The sequence below is a fragment of the Magnolia sinica genome, chromosome 18 (genome assembly GCF_029962835.1).
Source record: "Magnolia sinica isolate HGM2019 chromosome 18, MsV1, whole genome shotgun sequence".
In the NCBI taxonomy this organism is placed as follows: Eukaryota; Viridiplantae; Streptophyta; class Magnoliopsida; order Magnoliales; family Magnoliaceae; genus Magnolia; species Magnolia sinica.
In genome coordinates, this window is record NC_080590.1 from 14,968,606 (window position 1) to 14,994,630 (window position 26,025).

At 42.1% G+C, this 26,025-nt stretch overlaps 1 protein-coding gene across 1 annotated transcript; it reads left to right on the forward strand.

The window, feature by feature from the left end:
* The first annotated feature begins 946 nt into the window (after positions 1-946).
* LOC131233031 (ATP-dependent Clp protease proteolytic subunit-related protein 2, chloroplastic) lies at positions 947-11,350 on the forward strand. Its single transcript, XM_058229595.1, has 9 exons — positions 947-1,134; positions 1,219-1,262; positions 1,350-1,422; positions 3,809-3,929; positions 4,047-4,184; positions 4,312-4,428; positions 4,550-4,618; positions 4,736-4,831; positions 11,121-11,350. The coding sequence occupies exons 1-9, from the start codon at positions 1,061-1,063 to the stop codon at positions 11,259-11,261; spliced, it is 873 nt and encodes a 290-aa protein (XP_058085578.1). The 5' UTR covers positions 947-1,060; the 3' UTR covers positions 11,262-11,350.
* The last annotated feature ends 14,675 nt before the right edge of the window (positions 11,351-26,025 follow it).

Below are 26,025 nucleotides of genomic sequence, written 5' to 3' on the forward strand. Positions count from 1 at the left end.
AAGAAGCAAACTCTAGTAGAGAGAACATAATTTTCAAGGTAACATTTTGTCCCAAGGGGGTGTTTGGAGCATAGTTTTAGATGAGTTTAAGTGGGATAGAATTACCAAAATGTAATGATTACATTGTGTAAGGGATTGTCTCTTAAACCCATGGATTGAGGCCATCCCGCTCAATGTTTGGGAAACGGATTTGCATCTCATCTTGCTAATATCGGTCGGTGCTCTGTGGGCCCCACCATGATGTATGTGTTTCATCCGTGCCATCCACCCGTTCTTCCATGTCATTTTATGGTATAAGCCCAAAAATAAGTTTGATACAAATCTCAAGTGGACCGCACAGTTAGCCCTACGAGGTTTTTAATGGTGTAATTCAATCACTACTGTTTTCCCATGGTGTGGTCGACCTTAGATTTATATCTACGTCATTTTTGGGGTGAAGCCCAAAAATTATATTTCAAAATAGATGGATGGCATGGATAAAACACATATATCATGCTAGGGTCCACATAACATCGACCACTAGCTATACGAAATCCAAAATATGGTGGTAGAAACTCTTTGATTCCAAGAAGGGCTTCACAACCCATACCGTGTGTGATTCCCAGACACACCTTGCAATGATCTGTTGGATCCTGAAACCCACTTCCACCACATCCCACATAAACCCATGCCCCAAACGCCCCCTCAAGGAAGCAAACCCTAGTAAGAAATAATTAAACCAAAGAAGCCCCGAGCCCAATGGATCTAACAGGGCCCGTTTACACCACGTATCAAAGTGGCACGCTTCCGTACGATCTAATCCATCCATTTTGGTGGGACTGGCCATGTAAAATGCCATTACTTGACCAGGACCCAACCCGGCCCGCTCGAAATCAAGGTCCACAGACCCGATGGGTATCCGGAACGTGGTCGAATCGTGGGTTTATCTACTAAAAAATCAAGACCTTCAGCAGGGAATGCAGGAACTGTATCTTCCTTCCCAGACTCTCCCATTTCCACTTGCTATTAGTTTATCGTCTGGCAGGAAATTCACCCTCTCTTTTCGACCAAATTTCCAAAAATGACCCTATCCCTTCAAGCGACCGCTTCTTCCCATCTGCACTCTCTAAACGGGGACTCTCACCCTTCTTTGAGGTACCTTTCTTCATATATTCACACAATCTCAAGAAATCTCGATCGTCTGAATCTCAGTCCATCTTGTTTTTGCTGTTGTTGCAGCTGTATGAGCAAGGTCTTTGTCGGATTGAAACCTCAATCAACGGGTAGGATTTAATTCCCCTGCTCTGGAGTATCTTCCACCTGCGATTTCAACGATTCTGCAGCATTGTTCATTTATTTATGCTGTGCAGGTTCTTTTGGGTTTGGGAAACCTAACTTGACTGTTGAATTTCACGACAGAGTTCAGCAGAGCCTCAAATCCAGGTAATTGCTTGCCGCGCCATTGTTCTTTTTTCCTTTTCTTTTCAAAGAACCAACGGTCGTGATGATTCTTTGCGTACCGTTTTCCATTCCTTATTGTTTAGGGTGTGTTTGGATGCATTATTGAATTGAATTGGGATTATTAGTCTAATGGAATGGAGTAAAAACAATTTGGGATTTCCTTCCATCGCACTTACATTGAAGGCATGGGGTCTAGACTGTGTTATGTGACTTTCATGTTAGATGGAAAAGGGTGGGATAACTGGCCAATTCCTCCTCATGGATATTAGGAACTTAAGGGGACATTTGGATGCCTAGTTTTTAAGTTGTAAGAGACTTTCATATGAAAGTCACTAACATGCTGCCTGTTTGGATGTAAGCTGTAAGTCACACACACAGAAGGAGGGAGGGGGGCTTTTACAAGTTTTAAAAGCAAAATGGTAAATTTTTTAAAAAGCAATTTTGTGCACCATTCACGCAGTCAACAATAATCGCAATTCGATAACTATACATTTCCTGTGGGTTTGTGGTTTGGGGCTATGATTTGCATTTCATACATATACAATATGATTCAAATCATAAATCGTATGATTTTTACAACCTTCGTCTCACAGTATACCAGACCATGGCTGCTCTAGATTCTTTCAACAATGATGTTCAACTCTATTGCACTTGAACATGGTGTCGTTATGGTGAACTTCTAGTATGTTCTGAGGAAATGGTTCTTTGTTTAATCTTGCAGTATGTGAAGTTGAGAGAGGCAGTTTCATGAGTGTTAAGATATGGGTTTGAGTTTGTCTAGTCGTGATTTCTGTGTGTGAAAGAATTATCAGACCTATGAAGGAAGTGGTCAAGACCCAAGAAATTGCACTTGGGCATGATTTGAGTCATTTTTGCCTTGATGATATGAACAATAATAAGAACAAACACTAACCATATGGTCAAAGTGTTTAGGATTTTAATGAACAATATATTGTGTGACCAAATTCTTGTAACTTGCTATCTTGGTATGCCTGACATGCGAGTGTGTTTTGTCTGTAAATCCCCTTTTCCATCAGAAGTTATTGTAGCTAAGAAAAATCCCAGTGTGTTACCTATTCACCCTCCTCTCAAGGCCATCCTCCCTTTTTTCTGTCACTAAATCCATATATTCCTTGGTGGCTACATGACTGCTTAATTTTCTCGGTATTCTCTTGGAAAGGTTAAGGGCCTGTTTGGATGTATGCCAGAGTGGAAGTGATGGACCGAGGTTCAACCCATCAAATTTGTGGAGTTGGAGCTGTTTAGTTTGTCCCTCAAAATGTGGATGGCTGGATGTGCTAATTGTTTCCATCTGAAAAACCTTCACCGCAAAGGCAATGTAATAATAATGGGTGGGCTTGTTGACAGTGGAAGCAAGGATCTGCCTGTGTTTTTCGGCCCCAACCAGTGTTAAACTTTTGTCCTCCCATTCTAAACTTACCATCAATAGGGGTAAATCTAAGCGTCCCTCTAGCTTATTTGCCATTTATTCAGTAATATTCTTCTTCTTTTTTGAAAAATATAGTATTCTTCAGGATATGGGGCTCCACAAATAAAAATTCTCAAAACCAGGCAAAAGTGTGCATATTAATTTTTGTGAAGGAAAAAATTATCTGACTTTTGGATGCAGATAATACCAATTACTCTTCCTTGGTTTGTGTTTTATCGTCATCATCATCTAAGCCTTATACCAACTTATTGGGTTGGCTACACGAATCCTGTTCCACCATTCTACTCTATCAAGGACCATTTCCTCATTTAACCAAAGCCTTTTGGGTCTCTCCCTTTCCCTTTTAGGGCGTTCAACTTGGCTAACTCACTCCCAACCAGTGCAGTTCTTGGTCTCCATTGCACATGGCCAAACCATCTAAAGTCTACCTCCTTCATCTATTTATCTGTCAGTGCTACTCCTAAGTTCTCTCAAATGCATTCATTTCTATTTCTATCCTTTCTAGTCTTGTCCCTCATCCGACATCCTCATTTCAGCTACACTCATCGTATGAACATGAATCCATAAAACTCTAGAGATCATCTCCAGAGATCTTTGCTGGGTGTTTGCTTAAATAAAAATTTACAGTTAAAGTTAGGCACATCTTCAGGCACATAGGACATTTTTAATAATCCTTCAAACACGAAGATTCCTCATAGTTAAATTTCTGTATTGCTACTTTCAGCTTTGCATGGCTTAACCATTTTTTTCGGCTTTGTTTCAATCAGTCTGGATTAACTTGTTGCCAAATGAGTAACTTCCACTACATTTTACTGTTGAATTATTGGCACATATATGATACTTTGTAGAAAACTACACTTCCTTGTTCAAGGATTGGTACGTGTATCATATTACATGCATGATAGTCTGCAACTGCAGGCTTTTAAGCAAGAAAGCAACACGTGCACGGTTTGGAATGATGCCCATAGGTACGCCTAGAGTACCTTACAGAACTCCCGGTGAAGGGACTTGGCAATGGGTTGATCTGTGGAATGCTCTTGTAAGTTAAAGTCATAGTAATTTTGGATCAATTTCCATTGCATGAGTCAAGTTCCATTAGCTATTTTATTGTTCAAATACCTGCAAGAAATCCAACTGTGGGGCTCCTGATTTGCAGTACCGAGAACGTGTTATTTTTATCGGCCAACATATAGATGAGGAGTTTAGCAACCAGGTACTGGCGACCATGCTTTACCTTGATAGCATGGACTCTTCCAAAAAGCTATATCTTTACATCAATGGTCCAGGTGGAGATGTGAGTCCATTTTATATTATGTATTCGTCTTTCTTTCCTGCATTGCTGAATATACGAGGCCATTTTTTACCCAGATGGAATCTCATGTACTCAGCTATTTTTAAGTATAAAACTGCATGCTTTACAGCTTACTCCAAGCATGGCCATCTACGATACGATGCAAAGCTTGAAAAGTCCAGTTGCTACGCAATGTGTGGGTTTTGCATATAATCTAGCTGGGTTTCTTCTTGCTGCTGGAGAGAAGGTTTGTATGTTTGTTTGGAACTTTATAATACCCTTGTTCAGCATAATACCTTGATTTGTGTTATTATCCTTTTAGAATTGCTCCTTAGTTCTTTTACACCGTTTTTTGTGCCTTATTTAAGGGTAGCCGCGTTGCCATGCCTCTTTCAAGAATTGCGCTGCAGTCTCCTGCTGGGGCAGCTCGTGGCCAGGTTCCTCTTCAGCTCTCCTTATCATGGAATAGTAGCATGACAATGGGTCTTGTTCAAGCATTGTCATATTCTCATGCAAGATGATCTGAACTCGCTTCTTGAAACTGGTATTGACAGGCTGATGATATTCAAAACGAAGCAAAAGAACTCCTGAGAATTAAAGACTACCTGTTTGAAGAATTGGCAACAAAGACTGGTCAGTCTGTTGATAAGGTATTATCCCATCATCCTCGTTGAAAGATATTGGTTTTCTTTTTAGCCAAGCTTGATAAGTTGTTGCAGTGTTATATTTTTCTTTCGGTTGTTTATCATTCTTCTTTAGTGAATATTAACTAATGATAGTATTTAAGATAGAGTTCTAAGCTGCTGAAATGGTATGGTGCTGAATGCTGGCCATTTCATTGCTTGGTTCCATGAATTCTGCTATCCAGGTTTTTCTTGTGTGTTGTGTTGTGGTTGTTAGCTGTTAGCCTGCTAGTGTGTTAGAAGGGTGCATCTCATTTGCCTTCTTAGCTCCAACAGGTTGCTGAGAGGATCCAGGGAATTGAATATTCATACATTACAATTCGGTTAAGCTTCACCAATTCATCTTCCATCACATCAAATTGTGTTTCTAGTTCTCGAGCAAAATCTCTTCAGCAAATCTGTAATGGTTCTGGAGCCCTTAATCTCATCGGAGATGAAAGATGCATGGTGGCATGTATAGTTTATTATACTTCATATGCTTTAGAAAGTTTCTCCCTCAGGTCATCTTCTTCTAAGAGTGCATTTATCACTAATAGGCAGATTATCAATGGTGCTTTAATAGCTCATGAATGCATCGATTCTCAATTTTGGGCTGGCAAAAAAAAGGTTAGTCTGCAAGTTAGACCTTGAAAAGGCTTATGATCATGTTGATTGGCAGTTTCTGGACTATATGTTGCGACAGGTAGGGTGTGGGGAGAATTGGAGAACGTGGATGAGGTCATGTGTTAGTTCTGCACAATTTTCTATTCTCATTAATGGTTCTACAATCGGGTTCTTCAAAGCTTCTAGGGTTCTTCGGCAAGGAGATCCCCTTTCCCCTTTCCTTTTCCTGGTTGTCTCAGAAGCTCTCAACAAACTGCTCTCTAAGGGTCAGTTGGTGGGCCTGTTTGGGGGTTCAAAGTTGGCAGCGCCAATCAGCCTGTTTCTCATCCTTAGTTTGTGGATGACATGCTCATCTTCTGCGAAGTAGGGATGAGTCTAAGGTTGATAATTCGAGAAAAATCATCAGATGTTTTGAGGTTGTATCTAGTTAGAAAGTTAACCTCCTCAAGCGTGTCATTCTTGGGGTCCATATGTTGCCGGAGGAAGTGGCCAGCATGGCTGAGGTGTTCGGGTGTACCTCCAGATCGTTTCCTTCCTCTTATTTAGGCCTGCCCCTTTGTATCAGGAAGCCCGCTAAGCATCTCTGGAATGTAGTTTTGGAAAGAATGGAAAGAAAGCTCTCACCTTGGAAAAGTAAACTTCTCTTGCTTGGAGGTAGGTTAACCTTAATCAAGTTAGCCCTCTCCAATCTCCCCGTGTATTATGTCCCTATTTCACTGTCTTAAATTGGTAATCCTATGTATTGAGAAATTGCACAGAGATTTCCTATGGCAGGTTGGGGCATCTAAGGGCAAATTCCACTTGTTAGAGTGGGGAGAGGTCTTTAAGCCGGCTAGGGAAGGTGGAGTGGGCATTAGCAGTCTTGTAGAGGTTACTTCAACCCTCTTAGGGAAATGAGTTTGGAGTTTTGGTTACGAAGAAGAGAGCCTTTGGAGATTTGTTATCTTGGACAACTATGGCTTTTGTAGGAAGGGCTGGTAGACTAGGCAGTCCTCTCTCTATCGTGTTTCCTACTGTTGGAAGTCTATTGCTAAGTTGGCGCCTTGAGTCTTTGAGGGGATCGGGTTTTCTGTTGGAGATGGGGAAAGAATTTGTTTCTAGGATGATGTTTGGTGTGAGGATTCTTCCCTTCACTCAGATTTCCCCAATACTGCCAGTCTTTGCCCTGTTAAGGATAATTCTGCGTTGTGGTTCTTTTTAGATGGAGTTAGGCTGCCCTCTGCCAGTGACATCTTCGGGATGATGAAGTGCTGGAATTATCCACCTTCTTACCCATTTAGAAGGTTATCGCCCAGTGGCGGGATCCAAGGACTCCTTGTTCTGGCATTGCGACCGATCTGGGTGTTTCTTGGTGCGCTCCCTCCTGAGATTGCAGTCTCTACCTAGGCCTTCTCAGTCTAGAGATCATGTTGACAGCTTGGTGTTACGGCACCCTGCCTAAGGTGGTTGCGTTCGGGTGGCTAGCTGGCCATAGCAGGGTGCTAATCATAGACAATCTTTTGAAGAGAGGTTTGGTGTTGCTGAATTGCTGTCTCTTGTGTAAAGGGGACTTGGAATTGGCGGTGCACCTTTTTATCCTTTGCCTGTTTGCGTGGGAGGTGTGATCGGGCATTCTCTCATTCTTCAAGATTCTTTGGGTGATGCCCAATTCCATGGAGGGTCTCTTCCTTTTGTGGCACGAGGGCAGTCCTCACTCCATAGACAAGTCTAATTGGAGGTTGGTGCTGCTTTGGCCTATTTGGGGGAAAAGGAGTAGCCTATGCTTCTGTAATTGTAGCTATATGTCAGGCCAGGTGGTTTTGGAGGTGCTCTCCATGGTTAGGGAGTGGGAATGTTGAGTTTGCTGGGTGTTGGTTTGGCTAGTTAAATTTTTTTTTTTCCCCCTCAGCCTTTTTGTTTTTTGGCCTTTGTGCTTCTTAATAAAATCTTCATCTTAAAAAAGAAGAAGAAGAAGAAGAAGAAGCCAATCTGTGTTATTGTCATAAAAGCAATGAAAAAACCTTTATTTTCTAGTCAACTTGTCATATTTATTGTTATTGGATGACTCGACTCATCCCAAATGAATTACAGGATACTTGACCTGAGGCTTTGCACAATATCCTCAGCTTTTCAGTTCTGACCAATGGAGTGTATGGTTTATTGGTCTGCTGTTGCTTCCCATTGCCAATGGACCATGTGCCAAGTATCTACGTGATTGGAAGATCTTAGGCGCTCAGGACTGTTTTCCAGTTGAATGTGGACAGTTGATGTATTTCTTACACACACACATGCACATTCACAGAGGGAAGGAGGGAGGATCCAAATAGTGTCGACTGCATGTTAGCTTATCATGCAGTCAAGCTGTGTGGGGCTGGGGCAAAAAATAGGCTAATCTGTGAATCAGGTGGGCTCCACTGTGATGTGTGCATGGCATTGAATCTGACAATCACGTGCATCCCTCTGATTTAGGCTCAGGGCCACAAAATCAGGCCAATCTGTGAATCAGGTTGGCGAGAGAACGAAAGGGAAACAGTTGGGAGGGGATGCCTACCCTTGATTGCACCGGGGTTCACCTGAGTTCCAAATTGGCCTTCTTCTTCTTCTTTTTGGCGCGAGTCTTCATCCATTCCAGATGAACCGGTCGAGTGGCCTGGATTTCATATACACAATCACTGGAGGGCATCCCCCCCCCCAAAAACAACTGTTTCCCTTGGCGTGGCTGGTCCGAGTACCAGGCCAGCCTGATTTTTGGGCCCCTGGACTGCAATAACCAGGCATCTGAGATGGTCAGCCTGGATTTCGCTCGAACTTCCAGTGGGGGTCCACAGCACTCGACTACATGATAACTTACCATGTATTCGACTTCATATGATCATTCCCAATAGTCTATTTGTAGGTCACGAATCAAAAGGATAGTATCGTCCTATCAAGGAGATTTTTGAGACGGTCTATACACATTGGCAGCTGGCCCCAATTAGTTGGTATAAGGTTTAAGATGATGATGAGTCTAAACCCTAGAGACATTGGCATGCAATGGGGCAAGGTTCTGGATTACTAGACCATGGCCCCACTTTTTTCCTTTAACTGGCAACAGAAACTTTATTTAAAGAAGCAGAACTTACAACCATATCCATTAATGCAATGGATAATGGAAACCTATAAAGTGTCTGATTCGTAAGGCGTAGACCTTTGCAAGAGAATGTGCAATGGGATCGGCATCTTTCTGCAAATGACTGAACTCAACCATTAAGGATGCAAAACTGTTTAACATATCATTTACAAGAAAAGGCCACTTCCAAGGAGCCCAGCATTTTCTAGAAATCCAAGCTCTTAACATTCCTAGAGTCAGCTTCATAGATTATAGGACCTCAAAACGCCAACTTTTTCTCACCTTGATGGTCATGGAGACGATTCTAGGGTTTCATCAATCTGTATTCAACTTCAGTAGAAGGGATCCAAGCAAGGTATTTCATAACAGTAATGGTGGCCGTAACTGCCATATTATTATTATTATTATTATTTTCTTGAAAAAACCAATTTCGGCCCTGTAATAGACCGTTATAGGGCCATTACGGCCGTTTCCCCATAACACATAATGGTTACCACCATCCTATTTATGTAACTGTTTTGGAGTACCTTGGATCCAAGGAGTTGACCTCTTGATTGCATTCCAACCACTTTGGAAGTTGGCAAGTTTTCACGTCTTTGGATTCTCTTTTGTTAAACTAGATTTATTTGCAAGAACTTAACATGCTGTCCCAAAGACTAAGAAGGCCCAGAATGATCCTACAAAATTCTACAATTCCTTCCCTTTCACATGCCCGACATGATGAAAGAGGAAGCAATCTCCATAGCACACTTCCCCCATGCTTGAATGGAACCCAAACATGAACACTGCCACTGAGGATAGAAGCATCCAATACACGTGGGGTAAAAAAACAAAACAGATATCCCTGGTTGCTTCATGGTGACTAAAAATGCAACAAACTGACTTGACCTCTTTACATTACAACTCACAAAGAACAAATTCGGAAGGGAAAATTTCCTCCACTCTAGTTGGTCAGAAGTGAAGAATCTTGTTCACAGCCGCTGTTCAGCAGAAAGCTTCAACTTGAGGAGTGCAAGAGCCCAAGTCTCGGTGCAAGGGGGCTTGGAAGGGTCAAGGGTTTTCCATGATGAGGAGCCTTGCAAAGCTCTTTAGCCGAAAACTTCCCAGAAGGTGCATGGGCACAAATGCACTAATCTTCTTTCATAGGAAACTGGACCTCTTCAAGCACCCTGAGAAGGGTTCCAATCCCTCAAGCTCAAAATCCCTCAGGTGGTGAAAATCAAGCTCCACGCAGATCTCCTCCCCCATAGTAATATTTGACAAGGAACCTTTCTTTGGGAGGGAGTAGTCTTGGAAAGTGTGTTGCAAGCTTTAACATCTCCAACCCAAAGATCTCCCCAAAATCAAATTCTATAACCCAAACCAATCTTGTACCTCATTCCTTTGGGATTTTTTTTTTCCACCCTTCTTGGCCCATCCCCAAACTTGGAAATAGCTTTCCATACAACCGATGCTCTCCCTCTAAAGACACACCCCGGAGTTCAACGCCCTTTTGCCATGTTTACTAGTGATACTTTTCCTCCAAAGAGCTTCACCCCTAATACTGAATCTCAACCATTGCCCCACTTGTCAGAACTGAAAAAACAGGAGCACATTGTGCAAAGCTTCGGGTCAAGGATCCTACAATTCCTCTTTATCCCATTGGAAGTAGGACAAATAGCCTTCATTTAGATCAAATTACCTTCTCCAGGATATGACCAAATACCTGTATCTGTTAAGGTTTTTTTTTTTTTTTTCCAAGAGAAATTTTCTTTAAATGATTTCTATTTTCTCAGAACATTTTGCTCATAGGAAAAATTCTATTTACCTCCAATCTGTTTTAGACATTGACAACTTCGCACATTAGGTTTGTGGCCAAATTGTCTTTAACCAACTTGTAGCTATAATATTAGTACTGAAAAGGATGGGAAGCAAAACTAAAAAGGCCTTAGCTGGGATCTACTTTTACTTCTCAAAATTTAATATGCTAGCGTCTGCTTGCTTGTAGCCAATTTTCACTAGAGTCGCTGGTTGATCATGACTCTTTACAATGTTAGTCTTTTAACAAATTCATCAGTTATAGAAAAGATCATTACTATCTCTCTTGGGTGGTGATCGGAAGCACAAGGGAGTTAAAGAGTCTAGAATGCTTTGTTTAATCAAAGAGGAAATGTAAAAACTTAATGGTGTTTCCTAGTATCATGATAAAGATGTGGCCATTGTATTGCGATTTCGTTCCATTCATGACATACTGGAGCTCTGCCCCTCAATGTGAATGTGATTGGAGGACATACCAATTTGGTTATTTTCACCTTCAAGAGCAAAATACTAGCAATTCAGTTCTCTAGTTTGTCCAGATGCACATTCGATGTTATTTTTCTTTGTTGCCTTTTATTTTACAAATTTGGATAAAATGCACTTTGCATAGGAATGCATGCGTGTCTCCAATTTCCATGGTACTCTTCAAGCTGTTCTAGTTTCAAAAATGAAAGATCTGTTTGAATGTGGAAATGCACACAGCTAAAATAAACCTGTTGAGCGACAGAGGTTAATCTTTTCTATTGATTTTATTTGTGGGTGGTGCAGATCAACAAGGATCTGAGTCGAATGAAGCGCTTCAACGCGCAGGAGGCTCTTGAGTATGGGCTCATAGATCGTGTACTCAGGCCACCACGCATTAAGGCCGACGCTCCACGCAAGGAAAATTCAGGGGTGGGCCTTGGTTAGTTGCCTTCCTGCTCCCAACCAAACAGCGGACATTGTAGTATTTCAATTTCCAAGGTCTTTTTATAAAAAGGTGGAGGTGGTTACGATCATTCCAAAATCTTCAGGGGTAAAACAGGCTGATTTTATTTCATTTTGTTCATTTTCTTTTCCTAATGGCATGATTAGAAGACAAGGTTGCTTATGTTGAGGTGTAATATGATGAGCTCAATCGAAAGCAACGGTGGGATTTGCCCCATCCTCCAATCCTGCAACGCACATGCATCTGCTGGGACCTTATCATGAAATGGGGCACGCCCCAACATCTCTCCTATCAGATGATCCGATAGCCATCTCATTCGCGGCTTGCAAATGTATGCTCAGAGCCAGTGGGTAGCATTTAAAGAGGAAAAGGGCAGCCTTAATACCCTTAAAGATAAAAGGGGGCCCCATATTAGATGGTCGGGATTATCTTGAGGTTTTTTCGAGTTCTCTCATCCAAGGTATGGCCCACCATGTGACACGTTTGGTGAGCCACGCCTGTAGTTTGTTTACCCAAGCAAACCGTTCGCCCAGTGAGCATTATATATTTACTTCATTTACTCTGCCCCCAAATGTGTGAGGCATTAGCACTATCCGAAGTATCGGTATCGCTACAAGTTTTGCTGGACAGGGATACGGAAACAATATTGATATCGTCGATAATTGGAAATGTGGGGAAACATGAAAAAAACGGTGGAATTTTTAGTGAAAATTTAGGAGATGTTAAAATGTACATATTAGCATGTCTAGAAATAAAAAATTGTAAAAAAAAAAGAAAAAAGAAAAAGAAAAAGAAAAAAAGAAAAAGGCATACATAACAAGTTTCCATTTAATGGGTCTTAAAAGCATGTTTTGTTTTAAGAAATCAAACCAACCATCCCATCCGGCCTATTTAATCATCTAACTTTTCATCCAAACAACCATTGATTTTACAAAATATCAACAACACGTGATATTTCACCAAAAAATCATCAATAATTGAAAATGAAACGAAAAATTGTGGCTTCAATGTTGCACATGTGATATCGATAATATCAAGATATTATTAATATTTTCAATGACAAAATTGAACATCATATACAACCATGTATTTATGAAAAAAGTTTAAAATAATTTTTTTTTCTAATAAACAAAATTTTGATGATATTAGTATGTTGGCGATATTATTAAAATATCATCGATACACTTATGATATAAGCATTACCTAGAATTTACATAGTCAAAAATATTGATGAAACATTGGCGATATTGATGCATTTGCAATACAAGCGACACCTTGCATTTACATAGTTAAAAATATTAGTGATTACATTAGTGATATTGGCACTTTGAATTTACGTAGTTAAAAATATTACTGATTATATTAGCGATATTGACACCTTGAATTTACATAGTTAAAAATATTAGTGATTACATTAGCGATATTGATACGTTGGTAATACTTAACGATACATTACTAATACTTGAAATTTCTGATATTACCAGCGTAATCGGTATTACTACTAGTGTTATCAGTATTGCTAAGCTGGAGATAAAAATAATATTAGAGATATTTCAATAATATCGAAGATAATTCAAACACTGGGCTTTAGTGATAGTTTTCTCTATATTTGTGGTTTTGGACTAATGGAGGCCACTGCCTCTGCAAGTCATTGTAGAATAAGCTTACTCTACAAGGGTTGGGTGCATCCATGTTATCCAACCTGTCAAGAAGGGTCGCCCAATCATTAAAGTTGGACACCCGGAAAATCAGGCCGATCCAACGGTCATGTGGCCACCACGGGTATTTGGTGGTTGTCAGCAAGTGAATCACTTTGTATAATAAGCTTATTTCTACAAGGACTTGAATGGAAATTGTTGGCCATTCTATGATTTTAGTCGTTAACGGATCAAATGGCCAGGAATCTATGACAGCTTATACTTCGCCCGTGGCCCATTGGTGGTGAGACCTACCTCTTGAACGGTTCAACTAGGGACTGCCTCTGAGGATTTTAGGACTGACTCTATAAACCACGCGCCTATGGAAGATATGTGAAGTGAGACTGTATACAGCATACACAAGTGGGGCCCGGGGTTTGGCAACTCAGACCGTTGGTCTGTCATTTCCAAGTTCCTCCCTTGGAATTTTCTGGCCGCTAATCTTGGGACCTTTTTCAGTTGGATATGGACAATTGCTGTAAATGTATATTCTCAGCCTGCCTATTTGGAGACCAGATACTGAAGCTAGGTACACAGATGCTCAGAAATTGTACAAGTGGCACAGAAACTGAACGAACTACCTTGTAGGACCCACTGTAGCGATTTCAGAGTCCCAAAATCAGATTGCTTGAGCAATCCTAACCGTTAATTCGTAGGCAATTGTTTGTTGAAGTAGACAATTGGATATATATTTATTTTTTTTTCAGTTTGAACTGTCCAATGAATGTCTACCATTCACAAATCAATAATCAATTATACTTAGTATTATTATTTTTGTGTTTCATGATAAATCTTAAGTGCGACATATAAATGAGACAGTTTAATCTGAATTACATGTGTGCCATGTATTTAATTTCTACGTGGCGGTGTATCATCTATCACACAATACCAAAGTATCAAAGCTCTTCTCCAGAGATTTTTTGGGCCGGTCCATCTGGTAGGGTGCAATGCCTCATCTGTCTAGATTACCTGTCATTGTGACCCACATGTCAGAAGTGACGTGCACAAGTGGAGTCGGACGCGGATTAGCTACTGACAGGTTGAGTAGCAAGACCGGCTACTGAGGTGACGTCACTAAGTTTTGTGAGCCACCATGATGTATGTTTTGTATCCATACCGTCCATCCATCTGAAGAGATAATATGAGGGAATAATTCAAAGAATGAGTCAGATCCAAAGCTCGAGTGGACCCCACCACAAAACAATTGGGAGAATGACGCCCACCATTAGAAAAGTTCTAAGGGCCACGAAATCTTTCGATCAAGCTGATATTTGTGTTTTCCCTTCTTTCATGTCTTCTTTAACACATGAACAGGTTGGATCTCAAATAAACATCATGGTGGACCTTCGGAAGGTTTCAACGGTGGGCGTCACTCTCTCCACCGTTTTCTGTGGTGGGGTCCACTCCAGCTTTGGATCTGCCTCGTTCTTTGCATCATGCCCTAAAATGATATCTCAAAATGGATGGACGGTGTGGATACAACAAATACATCGCCCACGTAACTTGGTGACGTCACTTCAGTAGCCGGACTCGCTACTCAACCTGACCGAATCCAATCCGCATCCAGTGGAGTCCAGCAGGCAGCAGCACATGCTTGTGATAATTGACAAGAGTTCTCGCTTTGGTCTAGCATCAGTGAGGGCACCCCAGATTGTGACACGTGGTCCATCACCTTGGAGCTAATAGACATGGCGGTCAGATGATCCAGACCATTTATCTAGGGGGATCTTCCTTTCCTTTAACATCTCTTTGCGGGCTGAGAGGAATTACAACACAAGGGATTCTATGCATGTAGGATCACTTGTTGTTGATACCAACCGTTGCTTTGGTGGGATTCATTGTTGATTAGGATAGCCCGAAAGCATCCAAGATAAAAGATTCTTAAATTTTGATTATTCGACCGTTTACAGTCAACCGTTCATTTGGGAGGCCATTAGGTGTTAGGATCTTCCCATCTGGAAAATTTTGGAAGTGTCCCCCGTCTATGATACAGCCCATCAGATCAAGCGTTTGGATAACAGAACCATGATTGTAAGAATTCTGCAGTATCAGATCAGATACTGCTGGGCCCACCGTGGAAGAGCGCACAATTTCCCAAGGGCTCCTATTTTGGGAAAAGTTGGCGAATTATCACAGTATGTTCTACATATGTAGAGCCCATCGAGAATTCGTGAGTTCCATCTAATCCATCCAATAGATGCAGGCTCCCATTTTAGCCTAGAAATCAAAATTCCGGCCTGATCTATAAATCAGGTGGATCACACCAAAGGGAATAATGGAGGATATTGGGAGTGGTGATGACGACCGTTGAAACTTTCAGATGGAATGTGGGTCCCACAATATTCTCCAGGTATGCCCCAGCAGGATGAAGGCACAGCCAAAACCATTTCAAAAACTGGGTGGGCCACAACAAGTGAATATATAGATTTTTCAGGCGTGGCTGCACATTGATGCCCCTGGTGTGTACCACCTCCGTTTTGGATTTGGATGATTTTTGGGATGTAAGGTAAACATACGGAAGCACACCAGATGTACAATATGACACATGATAGGTGTGGACCCCACAAACTTCGAACGTACGTCACATTCCCTCCCTTAGCCAAGGCCTCGGTGGATCCCTGACCGTGGGTCCCACTCTAATGTATATGTCTTATATCCCACCGTCCATCCGTTTTGCCAGCTTATTTTACGGCATGATCCCAAGATAAAGCCGATCCAAATCTCGGGACCACCACACCACAGGAAAGAGTGGTGATTGAACGCTCACCGTTAAAAACTTCTTAGGGCCTGCAAATGTTTTAGATGTGTAGTCCATCCAGGTCTGCGTAACCTTATCAACACATTGGATGGCAAATAATGATAATGCTGGCCTCCGAGACGTTTTCAACGGTGGGTATTCACTCATCACTGTTTCCTGTGGTGTGGTCCTCCTGAGATTTGGATTGGTTTCATTTCTAGGCTTGCACCCTAAAATGAGCTGGAAAAAAGGATGGACAGCATGGATATAACACATACAACATGGAGGGCCCCACAGTCAGGGATCCACTCGAGGAAGCTGCATCTCCCTCCCTTTATCCCATATCGACTATAACAAGTACGTTTTTAAGTTTATATAAAGTGTACAGTCAAGTAACCGCGAGTCACGAGCGGAGCGGTTTGGCCGTGCCTTTTCCTAGGTAGGCTTAGGAAAGTCCCCGGGCCTCTCATCTGCAGAGATGCAGCCTCCGTAAGGAGGATATTCCGGGTGTGACGCCGGTCGCCTCGTGCGACGAGCTGAGACACGTGTGGAGCTTTGGAGTCCTACCGGAAGATCTTGGCCGATATTCACAGTTATCCGCTCAACCCGACGGGTTAACAGAACGGGGCTTATGATCTCGTGGCTCACCTTTTTTTTTAATTTTTTGGTAAATATAATCCGTCTGATTTTTGGTGATAGCCCATCTCATGCAGGTTAGATTGTCCTTTTTTTTTTTTTTTTTTAAATGTAAATATAATCCGTCTGATTTTTTGTGATAGCCCATCTCGTGGAGGTTAGATTGTCCTGTAGAGGATTTCTTGAGCATTGTCCATCCATGGTAGAAAGCGATAGGCAAGTGTTCTCTATTATCGAATTATGGGGCCCACTTCAAAGTCATGATGCATTGGTATCACTTACTTGGCAAGGTGAGATTTTGAGCTAAGTCAGCAGGAACTCGCTTGTAAGTTGGCTCAGTCAGGACTCATTGGGACAACTAGACCCAACTTCCAGAAACTAGAACCAAGTCATGTGGTTTAATGAAAACTTGGGTCAATGACCCAGTGTTCAAAGCATCAATACCGTAGTATTTCAATTTCCAAGGTCTTTTTATAAAAAGGTGGAGGTGGTTACGATCATTCCAAAATCTTCGGGGGTAAAAGAGGCTGATTTTATTTTATTTTTTTTCATTTTCTTTTCCTAATGGCACGATTAGAAGACAATGGTTGCTTATGTTGAGGCGTAATATGATGAGCTCAATCGAAAGCAACGGTGGGATTTCCCCCACCCTCCAATCCTGCAACGCACATGCATCTGCTGGGACCTTATCATGAAATGGGGCACGCCCCAACATCTCTCCTATCAGATGATCATATAGCTATCTCATTCACGGCTTGCAAATGTATGCTCAGAGCCAGTGGGTAGCATTTAACGAGGAAAAGGACAGCCTTAATACCCTTAAAGATAAAAGGGGGGCCCATATTGGATGGTTGGGATTATCTGGAGGTTTTTTTGGGTTCTCTCTCATCCAAGGTATGGCCCACCATGTGACAGGTTTGGTGAGCCATGCCTGTAGTTTGTTTAGCCAAGCAAACCGTTCGCTCAATCGAGCATTGTATATTTACTTCATTTACTCTGCCCTCAAATGTGTGAGGCTTTAGTGATGGTTTTCTCTGTATTTGTGGTTTTGAACTAATGGACGTCAGTCCCTCTGCGAGTCCTTTGTAGAGCTTATTCTATAAAGGTTGGGTGCATCCATGTTATCCAACCTGTCAAGAAGGGTCGCCCCACCATTAAGTTGGACACACGGAAAATCAGGCTGATCCAACCCATCATGTGGCCACCACGAGTATTTGGAAGTTTTTTGGTGGTTGTCAGTATAAAGGTTTGAGCAAAAACCATCACACACAATCGTGGTGAGTATTTCTTATATATATAGATAATTACAATGTGCATAAGAATAATTACAGATCAGAGTTATAAATGCTAATTACAATAAAAATGGAAAGAATGGATTATTCTATACAAATGAATCTCTCTAAGATTAAGGTCAATATGTCAAGCTGTGGATTAAGGTAACGTATCCTTGGATCGAGGTAGCGTATCCTTGACACCCCCCCGCATGCTGAGCATCGGATTTGAACGGACATGAAGCTTGGTACGAAGGAATTCAAAGAGAGGTCGAGAAACACTCTTGGTGAAGAGATTGGCAACCGGTAGATGAGAGGGCACATATTGAGTGCAAAGTTTACCGGCAACAACAAGATCCCGAAGAAAATGATAATCTAATTCAACATGCTTAACCCGTTTGTGGGAAATGGGATTGGAGCTTAAGAAGATCGCACTTTTGTTGTCAAATAAGAGAATAGGCTTCTAGGAAATAGGAACCTTGAGATCATGAAGTAGATAGGTGAGCCAAGTGAGTTCAGCTGCAATAGTTGCAAGGGTGCGATACTCAGACTCACAACTGGAACGGGAAACAGTGGGTTGCTTCTTGGCACTCCAAGAAACCAAATTATCGCCAAGATAAATGGAGTAGCCAGAGGTGGAACGGCGAGTATCGGGACAACCAGCCCAGTCAGCATCAAAGTAACCAGGGCACCAGAAGTAACAGAAGGACGAAAAATAAGACCAAAGTGAAGTGTGCCCTTGACATAGCGTAAAATGCACTTGACAGCAAGAAAGTGATCTGTAGTAGGGGCATGCAGGAACTGACTAATAGAGTTAACAGCATGAGCGATGTCAGGGCGAGTGATGGTTAAGTACTGAAGGGCACCAACTAGTGAATTGTAGAGAGTGGGGTCCGAGAAAGCAGGACCATCGCCAGTCAGATGCTGAGAGACGACCATAGGAGTGTGAACAGGCTTGTTGTGAAGTAATTGTGCTCGAGTCAGAATATCCTGAGCATATTTCAGCTGACTGATAAAGAGACCATCAATAGTGTATGTAGCCTCCAAACCAAGAAAGCAGATGAGGGAGCCCAAGTCCTTGATGGCAAACTCAGAATTGAGCTTGCGAGCGAAGCTGTCAAGGAGGGAAGAGTTGTTGCCAGTAATAATAATATCATCAACATATAAAAGCAGATAAATAATGTTAGACTGTTGATGAAAGACAGAGAGAGGTGTCTGCACGGCTGCAAGAAAACCCAAGGGGGAGAAGAAAGGAACTGAAACACTGAAACCAGGCACAAGGAGCTTGTTTGAGGCCATAGAGAGCTTTCTTCAGATGGCAAACATGATTCGGGTACCGAGGATCAATGTACCCAGGAGGCTGTTCCATATAAACATTTTCAGTGAGAGTGTCATTGAGAAATGCATTTTTCACATCAAGTTGGCGGAGAGGCCATCTGTTGGTAACAACAAGAGAGAGCACAACACGAACAGTAGTAGCCTTGATAACAGGACTGGAAGTGTCAGTGTAGTCAAGACCAGGTACTTGAGTGTAGCCTTTGGCCACAAGCTGAGCCTTGAGGCGTTCAATGGATCCATTAGGCAGGTATTTGGTTCGAAACACCCATTTGGAACAGACAATATTGGTGTTGGCAGGTCTAGGGACCAAAACCCAAGTGCGGTTATGTTGCAGAGCTTGAACTTCTTCATCCATGGCAATAAGCCATGCAGGATTCTTAGTAGCATATTTGAAACCTTTAGGTGCAGTGGAGGCAAGGAGAGCAGAGAGCAGTCCAGAGGATCCCAAAATACTGAGATTCACCGGATGATGAGTCTTGAAAATGCCAGCTTTGGCTCGTGTGAGCATGGGGATGAGAAATGAACTGAGAAGCTGGAGTAGGAGTGGGATCAGTGAGAAGCGGAGCAACATCAGAGTCAACAGGAGGTGGTTGAGGCTCCTGAGACGGTGGACCTGCAAGAGAGTCAGTAACCTGCAAAGACTCGTCCACTGGGTCAGTACAAATGACACACGGGTTAGATCCGGATGGAGTAATATGCAGAGAATGGTGCAGGGGAGACAGTGGAGGTGGGTCAGTATGGGGCATGCTTGGTTCGAGAAAATTCGAAAAATGGAGAGATGAAGGGGGTTGAGCCTGAGAGCGATCCCGAAAGGGAAAATGGTGTTCATCAAATTGGGCATGGCAGGTAATATAAAGTCTGGAGGTAGTGGGATCAAGACAACGAAATCTTTTATGAGAAGGACTGTATTCTTAAAAAATGCAAGGAATGCTGCGGGGAGAAAATTTGTGAGACATATAATCACGTAAACAAGGATAGACTCGACAACCAAAAGGATGAAAATTCTCATAATTTGGTGAAGAGCCATAAAGAAGCTCAAAAGGAGACATACCTCCAAGAAGCGGTGTGGGCAAGCGATTGATGATGTATGTTGCAGTGCTGAAGGCGTCAACCCAAAAATGAGGAGAAAGATGGGAATGGAAAAAAAGTGTCAATCCTGTCTCGATCACATGTCGGTGTTTTCTTTCAGCGCGGCCATTCTGGGCAGGTGTATATGGGCAAGAGAGTTGATGGTGAATACCCGAGGCGCTAAGGTGCGTTTTGAAGCGATTGCTTGTAAATTCAGCACCACCATCACTTTGGAAAATTTTGATGCGGGTGGAATATTGGTTTTCCACAAGTTTTTGAAAGTGAATAAAAATATCGTAAAATTCAGATTTTAATTTCAAAGGGTAAAGCCAAGTAAAATGAGAATAATCATTAATGAATAACACATAATAAATAAATCCCGAGTTTAACTTGACAGGGGAAGGACCCCAAATATTGCAATGAATAAGATCCAACACATTAGACGATTGACGATCATTACGAGAATAAGGCAATCGATGATTTTTGGCAATTTGACATGTGTAACATAAAGCTGGAGAAGGGAATAAAGAGGTAAGGTAGAGATGGCCATTTTTATTTAAAAAGAAAATAACAGAATGATTTACATGTCCCAGATGAGCATGCCATAAGTCATATGAAGCATGTAAAGCCTTATTTTTAAGAACAAAAATAAAAGCGGAGTTTCCGCGCTCCAGCACATATAGGCCGCCATCTCTCTTACCGGTTGCCACCACACTTCCCGTTTGACGATTCTGGATGAAAAAAAGGTTAGTAGTAAATGTAACAGAGAGAGGAAAATCAGATGTTAATTTACTAATGGACAGGAGATTTTTGGTTAGACGAAGAACAACTAATACATCCAATAAATCAAGTGTTGGGTTAGGAGAGATAGTACCAGTGTGGGTAATGGGTAGGGAAGCACCATTCCCTACAATTACATGATCTTTACTCGTATAATTACTTGCTTGATCCAAGTGGGAGAGGTCTGGTGTCATGTGTGCCGAAGCCCCTGTGTCCAGGTACCAATCACTAGTCTCGGGCCCATTAAGAGAGCAAGAGGCGTTAAAGGCCTCAGTGAGATAAGTTGTGTTGCCGACAACACCTCCTCCCCGTGCATACCTTTGGTTGCACTTATCGATATAGTGCCCTTCTTGCCGGCAGATTTGGCAACGCGGTGGACGGCGTCCCTGCCCTGAGTTTGGACGGCCATTGTTGTGGTTTGAAGAGGGATTTTGTCCCTGGTGGTTGCAATTTGAGTGCCTAGAGTTTGAGTGATGATTGCCGTGATTTATGACTGTGAAAGTAGCGTTTGGTGGAGTAGAGGATTCAAGAGACCGCTGAAAAAGTTCAAAGCTTTCGGCCTTGGAGACCAAATCAGAGAAGGAAGGCAGGGGCGTTTGGGCCATTTGGGCGGTGGAGAAGCTAGTGAACTTCGAACCCAGTCCTCGGAGGAACCAGTGAACCTTGTCGGTGTCGTCGATGGCTCTTCTGATGGCATGGAGTTGATCGCAAAAGGCTTTGAACGCTCGAGCATACTCTGTTATCCATCGAGTCCCACGTTTCATCAGTTGAAGATCGTCCTTGAGACAAATTTCTCTTGCCTTTGATCGGTGACTAAAGGTGTTTTCGAGTGATAACCAAACCTCGCGTGAGGTGGAGAGGCCCACAACCTCGGCCATGGCTTCCTCCGTGAGGGAGGAGAGCAGAAGACTCAAGAGGCGCTAGTCGGTGTTCTTTCACGCCAAGTGTTTGATGCTTGACGACTGAGAGCCAACAGGGTCAAAGCGTAGAGGAGGTTGAAGAGTTCCATCCACATGACCTAGTAGTTCTTGGCTTTCAAGTAGAGGAAGAAGCTGGCTCTTCCATAGGAGATAATTGGAGGATGATAATTTGATGGTTACCATTTGAATCATGGTGTTGAAGGGGAGAAGGGAGGGTGAGTTGTTTTTGGCAGCCTTTGAAGCAAGAGGGATCGATGGAGGCTAATCCTAGAGGGCTCTGATACCATATAAAGGTTTGAACAAAAACCACCACACACAATCATGGTGAGTATTTCTTATATATATAGATAATTACAATGTGCATAAGAATAATTACAGATCAGAGTTATAAATGCTAATTACAATAAAAATGGAAAGAATGGATTATTCTATACAAATGAATCTCTCTAAGATTAAGGCCAATATGTCAAGGCACGGATTGAGGTAACTATCCTTGGATTGAGGTAACGTATCCTTGACACTCAGCAAGTGAATCACTTGTATAATAAGTTTATTTCTATAAGGACTTGAATGGAAATTGTTGGCCATTCTACTATTTTAAGTTGTCAACGGATCAAATGGCGAGGAATCTATGACAGCTTACACTTCGCCCGTGGCCCATTCATGGTGGGATCTACCTCTTGAACGGTTCAACTAGGGGACTGCCTCTGAGGATTTTAGGACTGACTCTATAAACCACGCGCCTATGGAGAATATGTGAAGTGAGGCGGTATACAGCATGCACAAGCCCAGAGTTTGGCAACTCAGACCGTTGGTCTGTCATTTCCCCAAAGTTCCCCCTTGGAATTTTCTAGCCTCTAATCTTGGGACCTTTTTCAGTGGGAAATGGACAATTGCTGTATATGTATATTCTCAGCCTGCCTATTTGGAGACCACAGATACTGAGATAGTGAAGCTCGAGACACAGATACTCAGAAATTGCACAAGTGGCACAGAAACTGAACAAACTACACTGTGGGACCACTGTAGCGATTTCAGTCCCAAAATCAGATTGCTTGAGCAATCCTAACCGTTAATTCGTAGGCAATTGTTTGTTGAAGTAGACCATTGGATATATATATATATATATATATATATATATATATATATATATATATATATATATATATATATATATATATATATATATATATGAGTCCTGGTATCCCGTGCACGAGGCCGCACAGAGCTTTCATGCGAGCATTCATATGAGCTGTTAGATTACACTCACGGTTAGGATTCAACGACATTGAGAATAAGAGTTTCGGAAATTATGATTAGCCGAGACTCACTCGCGCTCACAGGAATGGCTTGCTGTAGGGTCCACTGTAGCGTTTATTTGTCATCAATCTGTTCCTTATGTCACACAGACTTGGATGACGAGAAAACAAAAAATATCCATTTCATCCAACCTGTTCCTTATGTGAATTCAATGTATATCATTGAAAAATAAATAGGGCCCACAAAAGTTATGTATCAAGCTAATATTTGTATCTTTCTTTGCATCCATATCTGTGTGATCTTATGAACAGTTTGGATGACAGATAAACATTATTGTGGGCCCTGGAAAAGTTTCAACGGTGGAAATCATTATTTTCATTGTTTCCTGTGGTATGGTCCACTTGAGCTTTGAATATGCTTCAATTTTGGGCTCAACCATTGAAATGAGATGAAAAATGGATGGACGGCATGGATAAACTACATATATTTATAGTGGTCCCAACCGAGTTTACTTAGTAGGATAAAAGTGTGCGAGTAACTCAGTAGGCAATCCAATTTCACCATGTATGCGAAGGAAGCGGATTGGCTGGTGTACCACACATCACCGATGTGGCTGGTTTGTTGACGTCACCAACTTACGTGGGTCCCATCATGAGGTATGAGTTATATCCAAACCTTACGTCAACTTGGTGATATAGTCTTAATACTTAGAGTCGAAAAGTAAGACATCCAAAAACTAAGTGGACCACAATGTAAAAAGTAGCGGGGGATTGAAGGCGTGCCATTGAAACCTTTTTCGTGGTCACAAAAATCATGGATTAATATGATATTTGTTTTTTTTTCTTCATCCAGGTCTGTATGACCTAATGAAGAGATTGGATGGAAAGTAAACGTCACGGTGGGCCCCACAAATCTTTTAACGATGAGATTCATTGGCCCACGGGTAAAAACTTCTTGAAGGCCACAAGTTTTGGAAGAATTGGATATTTTTATTTTCTCATCATCTATGTCTGTGTGACCTAATAAATAGGTTGGATGACAAATAAATATTATAGTGGGCCCTAGGAAGTTTTTGACGATGGGTGTTCAATCACAATTGTTTTCCTATGGTGAGGTCCATTTGAGATATGGATTTACTTTGTTTCTGAGCTCATGGTTGAAAATGATATGAAAAATTAGATTAATGACATAGATAAAACACATACATTATGATCGAACAAGAGAGTACCGTTCAATAGCTTTCCAAGTTACGCACAACATACAATCCTAATGAGAGAGCGAGTCATTATTTCGGAAGCTCTCTCGTTCTCACGGCTGCTGAATCCTAGCCGTGAGTATAATCTAATAGATCATATGAAAAGCTCGCATAAAATCTCCGCACGGCCTTGTGCACAGGAGACCATCTCTCTCTCTCTCTCTCTCTCTCTCTCTCTCTCTCTATGTGTATATATACGTGTGTGTGTGTGTGGGGGGGGGGGGGAAGGTTATATGCTGTCGAGCTCATGGGAACTTCCATGAGGTCGAGCTGTGTGTTGAACATCTACCCCATCAGCCAGATGCACCTCTCCATGGTGGGCCATGGGCTTAAAATCAAGTCAATCGATGACTTGTGGGCCACACCACATACAAAAGTTGAAAGGGGTTACCCTCCCATTAAAAAATTCATAATCATTTGTTGGGCCCATCAAGATGTGGTTTACAAATCCAGCCCATCCATTATGTGTGCCCCACTTGGATGAGGGGTCAGACCAAGTTTCAGATGCATCCAAATTTTAGGCGGTCCCTACCAAGTGCTTCTATAGATTTTAGGCATGTCTTCACGTGAATTTAGATAGTATAGCCCACTTGAGTTCAGGGCTGATTTTTTGAATATCCCATGATTTAAAGGGGATCCATCAATTGCACGGTGTTGATGTTCGACACACATCACGGTGGGGCCCACACAGCTCGACAGCATAGAATATATATATATATATATATATATATATATATATATACACACACACATGGAAACGCTCACCTGTGAACCAGTTCGTACGTACTACGTACGAACTTTTTTGAGAACCCATCATACATGATGTGGATCCAAAATCTGAACCGTTAATGTGAAGTAGAACCTCGTGAAACCCCCTGGGACCAAGTTTTACTTTGATCTAAAACTTTGATGGGCCATGAAAAATGAAAACAGTTTTCTCCCTTGATTTGCATTTCTCTTTGCTATGGCCCATCAGAATCTTAGATTAGGGCGAAAATTTGTCACAGGAGTTTTCATAGGATTCCGCATCACATGGACCGTTCAGATTAGACACCCATGACACGTGTGCAAAGGTGCGCACGTGCGTAGGTGCGCAGGGGAGCATGACTCTATATATATATATATACACACACACATCGGAAACGCTCACCTGCGAACCAGTTTCTAGGCTTACACCGTTTCCTGTGGTGTGGTTATCCTGCGATTTGGATTGGTTTCATTTCTAGGCTTACACCCTAAAATGAGTTGTAAAAAAGGATGTACGGCATGGATATAAGATATATACAACACGGTGGGCCCCACGGTCAGGGATCCACTCTACGAACCAGCATCTCTTTCCTTTTATCCCATATCGGTTACAACATATAGGTTTTGAAGTTTACATGAAGTGTGGGAGGATGCTATGACGAGCCAAGAGCGGAGCGGTTTGGCCGTGCCTTTTCACATGCAGGCTTTGGAAAGTCCCCGGGCCTTCTTTCTGCAGAGATGCAGTTTCCGTAAGGAGAAATTCTGCGTGGGGCTCCGGTCGCCTCGTGCGACGGGCTGAGACACGTGTGGAGCTATGGAGTCCTACCAGAAGATCTTGGCCGATTGTCACAGTTATCCGCTCAACCTGATGGGTTAACAGAACGGGGCTTATGATCTCGTGGCTCACATTTTTTTTTAAAAACCGGACTGATTTTCAAGGTTACCGAGTATACGAATCACGTCTCACAATGTGAGTTCTGAGCGGAGAACAACACTGTTAGATCTTCGAACAAAAAAAAAGAGGCGATTTCACACC